Source organism: Chiroxiphia lanceolata, chromosome 22 (genome assembly GCF_009829145.1).
Source record: "Chiroxiphia lanceolata isolate bChiLan1 chromosome 22, bChiLan1.pri, whole genome shotgun sequence".
Classification (NCBI taxonomy): Eukaryota; Metazoa; Chordata; class Aves; order Passeriformes; family Pipridae; genus Chiroxiphia; species Chiroxiphia lanceolata.
In genome coordinates this window covers 2,996,004-3,008,883 of record NC_045658.1, presented here as the reverse complement: position 1 = coordinate 3,008,883, position 12,880 = coordinate 2,996,004, and the positions used below count along the sequence as shown (strand labels likewise).

General features: G+C 40.3%; 1 protein-coding gene across 6 annotated transcripts in view; it reads left to right on the top strand.

Moving 5' to 3' along the window:
* Positions 1 to 12,880, top strand: part of VPS13D (vacuolar protein sorting 13 homolog D) — a 92,970-nt gene that overhangs the window by 51,429 nt on the left and 28,661 nt on the right. For all 6 annotated transcript variants that reach the window (XM_032708832.1, XM_032708830.1, XM_032708829.1 and 3 more), the window contains 3 exons: positions 1,596 to 1,744; positions 4,221 to 4,355; positions 4,695 to 4,862. In XM_032708832.1, coding sequence (XP_032564723.1) covers positions 1,596 to 1,744; positions 4,221 to 4,355; positions 4,695 to 4,862 — 452 coding nt within the window. The remainder of the gene's footprint in view (positions 1 to 1,595; positions 1,745 to 4,220; positions 4,356 to 4,694; positions 4,863 to 12,880) is intronic.

Sequence of the window (12,880 nt, the reverse complement as noted above, 5' to 3'; positions counted from 1 at the left end):
ATGGGATTGAATTACAAGGAGCAGTTTTACAGTGCACACAAGTGTTATGGTCTTTCCATAAAGTTCAAAACACCAGAAAGCTTTTGGCTGCTGGAATCTCCCAGTGTTGAAGAGAAGGCTGGAAATGCCTCAGTGGCCCCTGGGAAGCTGTTCTTGTGTGTTGGAGTCATTACAGTGCTCAGGTAACAGGCCCAGTACACTGTGGCTGGGCTGAACTTCTCTGCAAGGAGTTCCATGTTCAGCTTCAGTTCCTGGATCTGGATTCATCTAAACTGGGATAAAAGAAATTGTATTATTAATTTAGCAAGCCACTTTGTTTAGTAATTTGTTTGGTTTGTTTATTTAACCCAAGGCTAGAAGTAGGATCCCTGTTAATTTGTTCCTTGAGCAACTCCTCTTGCTTCACTGGAGGAAGATTTTGTCTGTCTGACCTTTTAGTTGTGGCATGCATACCCTTGACTGTAATTGCAATGTGAGTTTTCTTTCATTCATTGAGGCAAGACAGACCTCTTCAACCTTCTAATCTCACAGATGCTACTCTAATCCTCCTATTTTAGGGTTTATCTGTACTTTGGAAACGTTCTGAAATGTTTGTTTTGGAGTGGCAATTGAAAAAGTCACTTGTATGATGCAGTAGCCTGTGTGCTGTTACATAATCACTGTCACAGCAAAAGAACTGGTTTTGGCATGATTTCCAAATGGGGCCAAGCCTACAAATGATGCTCCAGAGTTCTGTCCTGCTAATCCACAGTATCTTCTGAATTGTCTCTGAAAGAATAACAGCCTTACATTTCACAGAGGATTTACAGAGTTAGATCTCTAGTGATGAGGAAGATGAAAAAATGTTGAGTTTTGCTCTTATGCTTTTTACTACTCTGTCCTTTGTTTTGCTTTACCCTGATGCTTCTGCTATTGTTTTGTTTCCTTACTTACTGTACATTATTTGTAGTTTATCTACTAATGGTGCTGATGTCATCCAAGATCCAGACAAAAATTATTTTATCATTTATAGTTAATGTGTTTAATTGTTCAACCCGAGTTCATTAGGCTTGGTCATCTTTCATCTTTCCCCTGCCTTCTCACACCACCAGGATGCCCTTACTAATAACACAAACCTGTTAATGTCAATAACATTTGACTCACTCTCTGTGTAAATTGATTTACTGAATGTCATCCATTCTGCAGGGATAATTGAAAACTTGCTTTGTGCATTATATTCCTAGTTCAGTGCATAAGGAATAACAGAGAAAGCAGAGAGGAAAACAGACTGTCAGAGCAAGACTGCCCAGTAGGAAACATTGCATAGTTATGTGTTATCTCCTTGTTTCTCTATGCTGATTAAGATAAATTAGAAGTGAGATTAAAAGCTCAAATAACAGGTTTTAGAGATGCAGAGAGATCTGACAAAAAAATTCTTGAGCCTCAGAGGTCAACTTGGTGTCACAAGGCATGAGTAATTCTGCTGGCTCCACCAGCAGTCACACATACTTCTTATTTGTAGAGAGGACTGTTAACTCTCCACAGAGTGTGCATTCCTAACCCCATATTTATTTATCTTTAATCTCTTCTGATTCCTGTGTTTTGTCTGGATGCAGAAGTTGAGAAGTACGATGAAAACCTCCATGAGAAGGTGGTTGAACAAGGGGGAGCACAAAAACGATACTACTTTGAAAACCTCAAAATCAGTGTGCCTCAAATCAAACTGAGTGTCTTCACTTCCAACAAGCTCCCTTTGGATCTCAAGGTACCCCAGTGCATTCCCAGAGTGGGCTTCTGAGGAAAGAGGAGGAGATGGGAACAGAAACTTTAACTTAATAGTATTAATTTCCATTTACTCTTCCATTATGGAAGTTACAAATAGTAGAAGTGCCAGTAAGTTCTGTTATTTAATTTGCATAATTTCCAGTCTCTTCTGTCATGCTCTTTCATTTTTCTAATTTCAGTTGAAGCACAGACAATGACTCACTGCTTTACAAAGGATCTTAGTTACGGTAATGGAAGTGTAAAGAGCTTAAAGGGAATAACTATCATAAAATAAGAAGTTGCTCAGAAATACAGGACAACTCCGAGTGTTTTCATCAAAAAAAATGTTTCATTGAAATTGGAGAATTTGCATGAGCCCCATGCAATTTGGCTCAATATTAAAGTAAATTCAGATTGAGTGTGGACTTAGGTGGAAAATCTGGTCCTTTTCATGTGGTAATAAATCTGGCATAGTTGTTCAGTGAACCAGAGAGTCCAGATTATAGCAAGAAGATAAATCTCATCCAGTGTTCCCAAACCTGGCCATAATAAAGTGGCAATGGTCGGTTGCCATTTCAATAATAATAATAAATTTAATATTTCAATCAAAAATATTTCTGTTCCCTCTGAGCTAATACAACTACTTTACTCCAGTGTGGAAGAGTTGAAACAAAACCAACCAACCAAACCACAAAAAACCATCCCTACTGAACTGCTGCCTATTCAAAAACCAAAACTGAGACACTGAACCAGACCTTTTTGTCTTTGATGTTAAGAACATCAGGATGTGCAGGCTTTTAAAGAAGTTCAGTTTTGTGTAATGAATGAGTATCTTACCGAGATGACCCTGAAGATCATCAGTCCTGCATTTTTGTATTGCTTTTACCAAATCCTCCTGCAGAGGACAGTTCAGTAGCCAGCTGGGGTGTTCCTTAGCTGGGGTGTTCCTTAGCTGGGGTGTTCCTTAGCTGGGGTGTTCCTTAGCTGGGGTGTTCCTTAGCTGGGGTGTTCCTTAGCTGGGGTGTTCCTTAGCTGGGGTGTTCCTCACACTCCACAACAGCAGCAGTGTCCTGAATGTGTGTTTGCACTTCAACACAAAACCACCTATCACTGATTAGCTCAAATGCACAGAGAGTTAATGGTGAGTGCCTTTAAGAACCCAGGCACTGTGCACTGTTGGATTTCCTACCACCCTTGGAATAGGATTCCAGCTGGATACATCTTGGCAGCCCTCAGCAACGTTCCCAAGGGAAAGCCTGGCCTGTACATTTTCCCCCCCTAATGATAACAGTCCCTGCCTGAGTTCTGTATATTGACTTTCACAGACAGAGTTCCATTCAGTTCTGTAGCACAGGAGAGTTCAGGGCAGGAGGCAGAGAATAATCACAGTAGAGCCTTTGTGGAAGTTTTTCTAACTACCTCTAATGTTCCTGGCTTGGACATGGCTGGCTGGTAATTTGGTGTAGACAGATTATTTTTATTAGGTACCAGTATTAACAAAGTTGCCTTATATAATATTTGATAGTTAAACAGGAAATTACTTCCTACCCAAGTGAATAATGAGGACTACTCTGGTTAGTCATCCATTTACTGAAAAAATAAATAGCTTCTTTCTTACTTGCAAACTTAAGTCAGACCTGTAACTTGCCTTAATTGCCTGCAGATGGCACAAAAATCGTGTTACTTACACCAGCAAGGCTTTGGTGATTAATGTGTAAAGATATAACACAAGTGTCAGGCTTCTTGTCTTCCTCAGATTGTCTGATGTTGGTAACTGTGCAGATGCATTATTAAGACCTGAAACAGGGGGGATCTCTTTGTCTTAAAAGATTAATTTTCCTGTTAGTTTTTTTATTGAAATTATTTTGTTTGTGTGTGTGTATATATAGATGTGTAGCTTGTCCACCTTAAATGTGGTTTTTTATGTACAGATGGCCTATGAGCTAATTACAGTCTTGGTTTTCTTCCTTGAAAAATAATGGAAAAAGCTAGTTTAAAGAGTTTCAGTATACCATATAATGTTAAGAAATGAGCCTCAGGCTTACAGGAAATTATGTATGTTATTCCAGCTCATCCTGACACTTAATCCCTTCATAGAACTTCAGCAGGGTGGAAAATTTCCAGTTTTGTTAAGGAAATTCATTTAGGGTTTGGTTTAATTGACCATTAAAGCAGTTATAGCAAAGTGCTATATGTGGAATATTGGACACATTTTGTTCTGAAATATTCCTGTCAAGTGTAGGAAACATTGCATTGGGAAGTTTAGTGACCATGGAGTTACTGGAGGAACACAGTTGTAATAACTGATCATTGCTTACAAGTAAAAGGTTTGTGGGTGATTGCTCTCTATATCCAAGTGGTAAACTACTCCAGCAGCCTGAGAGAATATTGATTTGTTACCCATTCAAAGATAAATTCATTTGGGTGCTGTGAATAAGTACAGAGCAAACTGAAAATGGCAATGTCTTTTCACTCAGGCATTGAAAAGCACGTTGGGATTCCCCCTGATCCGGTTCGAGGATGCTGTGATTAATCTGGATCCCTTCACCAGGGTCCATCCCTATGAAACTCAGGAGTTCATCATTAATGACATTCTGAAACACTTCCAGGAGGTAAATGGCATGGACTGTATTGCAGCACAGGCTGAACTTCTCTTGATCTGGGAGTTCTCCCCTGAGGGTGTGGGAGCTCTTCCCTGACTATTAAATGTTAGTGCTGTGTTGCTCCTTTGGCATATGGAGTAGTAGTATCACATGTTTCTAAGAATATACTACATTTTAAGATCAAACTAGGGTTGATCTTACTGGTATTTGTGTGTCCACTTCTCCAGTAAAACTACCTGGGTTGTTTTATGCTTCTGTTGTGGGTGGGATATTTTATCTTTTAATCAACCTTGCTGGTGTTAATGTGATTCATAAGTGATATTTCATTCTCCCTCTTGATTTTTACAGGAGCTGCTCAGTCAGGCAGCAAGGATCCTGGGTTCTGTGGATTTCCTTGGCAACCCCATGGGTCTGTTGAATGATTTTTCAGAAGGTGTTACTGGCCTTATAAAATATGGCAACGTGGGTGGGCTCATCAGGAACGTCACACACGGAGTATCCAACTCTGCTGCAAAGGTAATAATTGTGATATTAAAGCTGGCTACAGCAATGAGCAAAAAATAGTCAGGCAAGAAGTCAAATAGAATCACTGACCATGTTTCAATTGCCTTATGTCCTGTTTGTTTTGTAAAAATAGCGTTTGAAGTGTAGATTTTCTTTTCTTAAATGCTTTTTATACACATCTGAGAGATGCCAGAGACAGGAGTCAGTGACCCACTCTCAAGGCCTTATTATTGCTATTTATACACATACTTTGCAGATTGAATGCAGGAGTTAACAGAGTGAGAACTAAAAAGTTGCTCAAGTGTGGCCTCATCTCCCAAGTGCAAATGAACAAAGTTGTATTATATTATGTATATAATCCACATAGAGAAGAGAGCATTAGAGAAAGGTGGAGTATTAAGGGATTATTTAGTGTATCAGGAGTTGCTAGCTCTTATTTTTGGGAAGTGCTTAAACTGATGTGAATAGCAGTTATTATGCTGACACTTGAGGTTTGGGGTCTTTTATGCCACATAGCAACAAACTAAGGAATTCCTAGATTGCTCTGAATTTATCTTTAGTTTAATTCCAAAGTCTCTGCATGGTGAACATTCTTTTGTCCTTCCTGATAACAACTGGGAGAATTCAATTATATCAGTGGAAATAACTCTCTTTAGTGCCTGAGAGAGGGAAGATCTGAGGCAGCAATGAGAAATAGGAGCATTTTGGATCATGGTCAGTTCTGTCCTTGATACTGAGCAAACATATGTCCTTGAAATGTTTTTATTACATATATGGTGTGTCAGCATGAACTACTTCGTGGGCAGAACTGGAGCAAAGCTTTCTTTCCATAAGGATGTGTTGTTAAAATTTGGTTTGGGAAAAATACTTTACTTTCTGTTATTTTCATTTTCCAACCTGATAAGTTTGTACAATGTGCATTGTAATGGTTTGTCCTTTCACAACCTTATTTGTATAGAAGGAAAGCTATTTTTTTCCTCTTCTTAGTGGGGAAAGAGTAACTCAGAAGATGTGAAATGTAGAGTCTGGATAATTACAGACAGCTCAAGACTAGTATTACTAAACCCAGCCCATCACCTGGAACTAACCCAGGGAGCTGAACCAAGAGCAAAGACGACATGCACCTTGTCTAATTCTCATTAGCCAATTTTGGAGAATTTAAGAAATTCAGACAAAACACCATGTTGATATTCCTGTCTTAATCCCCTACTTGGTAATTCTGTAATGAACAGCACTGCAGATACAAGCTTGTCCAGGCAGTGTGGTAGAAGCTCCTGGAAGGCAGCTGTTTCCATCTGCTTTTGTCCATCCTTTCTCCTCGTGGTTGTAGTCTCTGGTGACCCATCCACTCCACCCAATAGAGTGTGTTTCTTTAGAGTTTCCTTTCTATAAAGTGTTGTTTCCTCATCTCAGTCACATCTGCAGCAACAGTCCTATAAATCTTCCTTTAAAAGGCACGAGCCTTCCTCTGTTTCCCACAAGGGCAAGGTCATTCTTTGAACTTCAGAGTCATTTGTAACCAAGGGGTTTGTGAAGGAAGATTTTCAAAGGCAGAAGGGCAGTTGGATGCTGAACTCCTTTCAAAATTCAACAGGAGCTGAGTGCCTGCTTCCCATTTATACCTTTGAAAGTCACCCCATGTACTGTTTATCTGCCTTCCCAGGTATTTTTTTTCCTTCTCCTTGGTACATCCAAAATGTCTCTGTGATGCAAGTCTCACACAGTGCTCTTTTAAAACCTTTTTTAGTGGTTTATATATTTGTCCTTTCAGAACAAGGAGAGAATTATATCCTTTAGGAAGGCTTAATAGTACTTTATGGAGCTCCTTGATTACTCCTCCTTCCAAAGGTTGGATCTTAATTCTGCTACATAGAAGACAGTGGTAAAAAGGCTCAAATAGTCAGGATGAATTCTTCCTAATGTGTTGCACTGCTTTTAAAAATCTGCTAGAAAACTAAGCCAGGAATGTCCAAGTGATAAAAAATTGGCATTTCAGGTATAGTTTTTAGAACTTTTATCCTTTCTGTTCTACTTGTATATGCCTTATGAGTGTGTCTAAGATATGTGAAGTATTGGTAAGGAAAATAACATGGAGAGAAAAAATAATTTGAATTGCCCAAGAGAAACAGGACTGAAACAAAAGCTCATTTTCATCTTGCTCTGGGTGCTCTCTGTAGGGAAGGTATTTTCAAGTATATTTTTACTGCATAAATTTTCACCTGATTCAGAGGTGCCACAGAAGGGGCCTCGTCTTTGCAGTTTACTCTGTGGAGCTGGTAACTAAAGCAGCCAAAACCAGAGGAGCCTGTTCTGCCAAGGAGCTGAGGGCTGGGAAAAATCCCCATTTTGGTTGTTAGAGTACCTGACTTATGAAGTGTCTCAAATAAAAACCTATCCTGGATTTTAAGATGAGTTAGGTATTACAGTGTGAGTAGATAGATAAACAGAGAGTAATACTGTAATCATTGCTTTAAAAGTAACACTGCTCGACTGCAGCAAGAAGTAAGTATTGGAGTTGTATCTGGTTTTGTCATTTTATTGCTTTTCTATTTTATAGTTGTGCTGATTATCCCTGTAATGGCTTTTCCATGCATTTCAGAGCACGCAGTGGGTAATGCCTTCTTTCAAGTGGAGAGCTGCAGTGTATTTAAATTGGCACAAAACCTTAGGTTAAATAAAGTTCACTACAGACAGTTTTGTAGTTTTTATCCCTTGGAGACTCCGAGTTCTGTATTTTAAAAAGTTCTTTGATCCTAAATATAGACACCTGAGGGAATTTCATTCCCTCTGAATGGAGCCTTCTATAGTTGCCATATGCGTAGAAATGTCTCACATTCTTGGCATCCACACTTTTTTTTTTATTTCTCCTGTTAGGCAGGATAGAACTAAATCCTGAATTATTCCTGTTTCAGAGGTGTTTCAGTTAGAAATGAATACTGAACACTGAATTAGCATCTGAACAAAACTCTGTTCTCCAAATGGAAAATGTAGTGTGGTTGTATCTCTCAGTGGCAAATAGGTGTTATGGTGACACAGTGAAATTCCTGGAAAGATTCATCAGCTTGTCAATACTGTATTTAATTTGCCTGATTTCTTTCCACCCCTCCAAGGAATTCTGTTATCTTTTATGAATTATGAGCACATAGTAAAGTGGCTGTTATGACTCTGAGGTTAGGCTTTATTTCTGAATATATATATATATATATATATATATATATATGATGGAAATAATTGTTGTGTCCCTCCCTTCCTCCTGAGAAAAAGAACTCAATGAACTTCTTGAAAGAGCTTAATTTTCATACTGAACTTTGAAGTTTCCAGTGAGAAGTTTAATTAGGCTTCTTAAGGAAAGGTAAGCCATCAGCCACAGCTTCCTTGTTAGGTTTTTGGGAAGTGTGCAGGATTCTGGAAGGCTTCCTGAGGCTTGGGAGCAGGCACCTGAGATGCCAAAACTTACCTAGAGAAGAGTTGCAACAAATTGCATTGTTTGTTTTCTTTTATGGCTGAGAAAGAGGCACAAATGAACTTCTGCCCTGGACTTTCATTCCCTACGTTTATTTTAATTCATTTCAGAGTAATGGCAGAGGTGTGTCAGTGTTTAACAGGGATAGGGAAAGAGGTGAGGTGTTGCAACCAGGTAAGAAAAGACAAGTAAGGATGCAAATATTGCTCCAGGTGAGGGTTTTGACGTGGAGTCAGCTGTAGAACAGGAGCATAAAAGCAACACAAAGGGAAATAAGAGTTTTAACCCTCATTGTAAGATAAATCAAAGCAGAACCTCAAGTGGTTGGCAGTGACAGGAAAATAAAGATAACTGAATGGAAAATGAAGAGGAAGTAATAAAAGGGTTATTTAAAAACAAATCATGAACAAGTGTTTGACTTGCATGAATGTTAACTTTAACAAAGCTGGCAGTAAATAAGATGAGAAGTGGCTGTAGCAGAGCACAGAATGGAGGTGCAGTTTGTGCAGGTTCTACCCAGAAACAGATGGAAATGTTTCTAATGGTTCCCTTTTGTTTAAATGTCCTTAGTTTATGTAACCAACCACTCCTGTTTGATACCAGTCAGAAGCAAGAACAACTGGCATTCTCCCATCTTTGGAGTCACTGGGGTTCAGCTCTAGCAATATTAGCTCAAAATGCCATGGGAGTAGCTTAAAATCAAATCATATCTTAGTGACAGGGAACCTGAGAAAGAAATAAATGGTGGTGTTTTCCTCAGGAGAGTATTAAACAACACAGTCAACTGATAATGCAGAAAGATCATGGTGACATTCGGGTTCTGAGTTTGCTGCCATTCTGTATTTTCACAATTTTCCTTTGATTCTCTGCTCTTCTGTTCCAATGTTGACAGCAGAATATGTGTGATCACTGGCAGTCTCATGCTGGATGAAAGTGAGGAAGGCTGGAATACCTGTCATCTTTCTGGGCAACTGTACAGATTAGAATTTTGGGTTTTTTCCTCGGGAAAGCTGACAGTCATCCTTTACAAGGGTAGTTGAGGTATTGAAGTCATGGGATTTAGCAGCAGCTGCCATGGCTTTTCTATTCCTAGAAGCGATTTATTCAGTTTGGGTCAAATGTAGGTATTTCTGTGTGTTCTTCAGTATAATCTTAAGAATTTTCTCCTTGTGTCTTCCCCACTGTAGCACAGGGGCTCCTGCAGCTTGTCCAGGTGGCACAGCACCTCATCTTAACTTGCATTTCATTCACAGATGAGCAGTTCATGTGCAGGTTTGAGTGCTGAGCAGTGAGAATCTGTATCAAAATGTGCAGATCATGAGATGGAAAGAAACTGAAATTCCCAGGCAGAAATGTTAAGTACTTGGAGGAATATTATACATGAGGCCATTTCCCCATTTCCTGCCAGTTTGAAAAGACACCAAGTTTTATGGCCAATTAGTGACAATCAAAAGCCATGGAAAGTGTCAGTTTTAATGTACAGAACATCTGGTATCTGCAATCAGTATCTTTGAAAAAGGTTTTGGGATAAAGGATCATCCTTAAGAAGTTTGAAGTATTATTTTGTTCTTCCTGTTTTTAATTTGTACCATGGGATAAAATGTGTGTGGCCAGCATCCAGGTTGAAAGTTTTCTTCACAGTTTGGGTTAAATTCACCCTTTCTTCTACAAAACTTCTTGCACAAAGTGTTTGTGAACATGCTTTGACTCCAGTGGAGACATGGGCATGGGTAGATCAGACAGAAATGCTGATGTTTCCTGTGAGAAGAACTGGTTTGGTCTGGACTTGATGTCCTAAATGGGCCCATTCAGAATCCAACTGACACATTGGTGCAGCTTTGAATGAGCTTTTTCCAGGAGAAATTACTCAGTTGATAACAAGGATTATTCAGTGATGCAGCAACTGCAGACAGGGGGATGCTCAGCTGGATAGAGGAATGTACAGGTGACCATTTGCAAATAAAAAAAAGGGGGGATTAGAGAGCTTGAAGTTTTTCACCTGCTCTAGACTTCATTTTGAAGGGTTTTACTAGCTGAATTTCTTGCTAAATAAAATACAATGTTCCTGTTTTGCTGACTCATTGGAGAATTAAGGGAGAAAAGGAGCATTTAAAATGAGGTATGCAAAGTGCTGCCAAATCAAACTGTGACACTGGAAATAAGCATTTATCACAGAGATGAAATGAAATTTGATCTTAACCATCAGTTTTTGAGTTAGCATGTCATGAAGACAGGCACATCTGTCCCATATATCACCATTAGCATCTGAAGGAGAAAAAATGGGGTGTGGGTTTGAAATTAATGAGTTCAGTCTTGACAAAAGGCTGACTGCACCTCCCTACTGTGTATTTAAAGTTATAAAGTTATAAAGCTGTGTGGAAAATGATAAATAATACAGCCTTCAACTTGAAATTCCTTGGTTGTGTATCCCTGAGAAGGGAAAATAGTGTTTCTGTGTCCATGGGTGATGGCCAAGCTGTACCAAGAGATCAGGTCAGCAGATCCAAACCCATCAGCCCTCCCAAGCTGTTCAACATTTACACATACACGTGATGGCAGGTCCAGTTCACATTCTTGCATCAGGTGTCCTTCAAAAGTCAAGAGGAACGTGGAAAGCCTGTTGATTTTTAAGTGGGAGGTTCTTTCAGATCCCAAGTGTGGTCACAGGTGACCGTGGCAGAAAAAGAAAGTGTCTGGAGAGAGACCGACTGCTGGGGTTGGTGCTGATGGAAATGCCCGTGGAAATCCCAATCAGCAGAGCTGGGGAAGATGATGTTAAAACCCAAACCTCCCGTGCCCCTTCTGAGTACACTGTTGTTATGTATTAACTCGGGGCACTGGAGCTCTTTGGGCTCTTTCTCAGGTTTTCAGTACGTGGAGGGGTTTTAAGGAGGGGGGCGAAGGAGGGCAAATAATTCCATCCCCCAAAAAATAAACAAACAGGAAGACCTTAAAGCTCGGTAAGAGTTGAGGCTGGGGGGGAGGGGAATTATCTGTTAAGGGTATTAGTTGTTTAATAAAGCGCAGTTGTCCTCCAGATGAACCCGCCAGTGACTCTGCAATTGGGGTCATTCCAAGTTCATGCTGTGGACTTTTGACTGCCTTCTGTGTCTGTGAAAACAGCCGGCGGTTCCTGCAGGGATCACTCAGTCAGCCCTGTAACACAAAACTATTGCCAGCGGGCACCTGCTGCTGCGGCTTCCCAGGAGGTCCCGCAGGGAAGCGACCCAACTCATCAGGCAGCCCCGGGCTGGGAACAGCGGGGCTCCCCTGGGATACCCGGCTAATCAGGCTCCTCACAGCCTCCCATCAGGGGGCTTCCCATTACCGCCAGCACGCCCTTGTCAGGATGCATTAGGAAGCCCGGTTAACGATGGGATGTGAGCTAATTAAAGCCCCTTTACTTTGGGCGTGTGACATAAATAGGGGTGGGGAATGCTGCAGGGAATCTCAAGGAACATGTTTGTTCAGTGGGAAAAGCCGGCGGCTCCTCGTGGTTGTCGGTAATTTGGAGAGGGTCAAAGTTTATGTTGCTCTGAAAATGAGAAGCTGATTATCGCTTTTTGCTGATTTAGTATTTTCTAAATTAAGAGTGTGTCGGTCCTATTCATAGTGCCAGGACACATTTCCCTCTGCACAGTTTGGCTTGGTTAGAAATGTGTTTGGGGCTCAGCCTGAACTGCCCTTTCTGGATAGGACTGGATTAAACAGTTGACCTGGGGATGTGCTGATGTGCAAAGGAAAGGATAAAAGTCTAGAGCATGTAAATTTAACTGAATTCACAAACTTTCCTGCTAAAATACCCCAAGAGTATTTGGGGTAAGAGACTGACTGAAGCCATGGAAAAAGTATTTTGTGGAACAGCTTCAGACCAGGAGGCCTCTGAAACCCGACAAATAAACACCTGCTATTTTTTCAAATACTTAAAGCATTTCACTTTTTACTCCCAGTATAATGCACCAGTGACCACAAAGATAGGGAAGGAGGAAGCTGTGGTGTCTGTCTGCTTACTGGGGTCCAGTTTGTAAAATGAAATATGTAGTGCTTCCATCCCATAACAGTGCATGTGGTGGGTCCCTTCCAATTCAGCACGTTCTATGATTCTTTTCTATGCTCTGTTGATGAGCAGAGAAGCTGCTCTATAAGTTATTTTTATGATAAATCACAGAAGTGAGACAGTGCAGTAAAAGCAGGAGAACTTAGGCTGCAGATTTTACTAGACAACTTTATCTGTCCCACTGCACCCCAGTCCTTGTGTATATCTCAAATACTGCAGGGCTTTTTGCTTTTTGCACTTTCCAAAGAATAGCAGCAAGATTTGAGGATGGCTGACTGCTCTACAGCTTTATTTTGAACCACAAATCCTAGCAGCATGTATATATGTTTCCTTAGCCTAGAACACATACACTGGAAGGGATTTGCTTCCATAGAGCCAAATAAGTGCGTCATTTTGAACTGTTGTAATTTACTGTCAGAAGTCAGTGTAAAAATTGGCTTCCTCTAAAATACCTTGAACAGGTTGTAGAGTTGCAGGAAACAAAGGTGATTTTTAATGATACTGCTACAA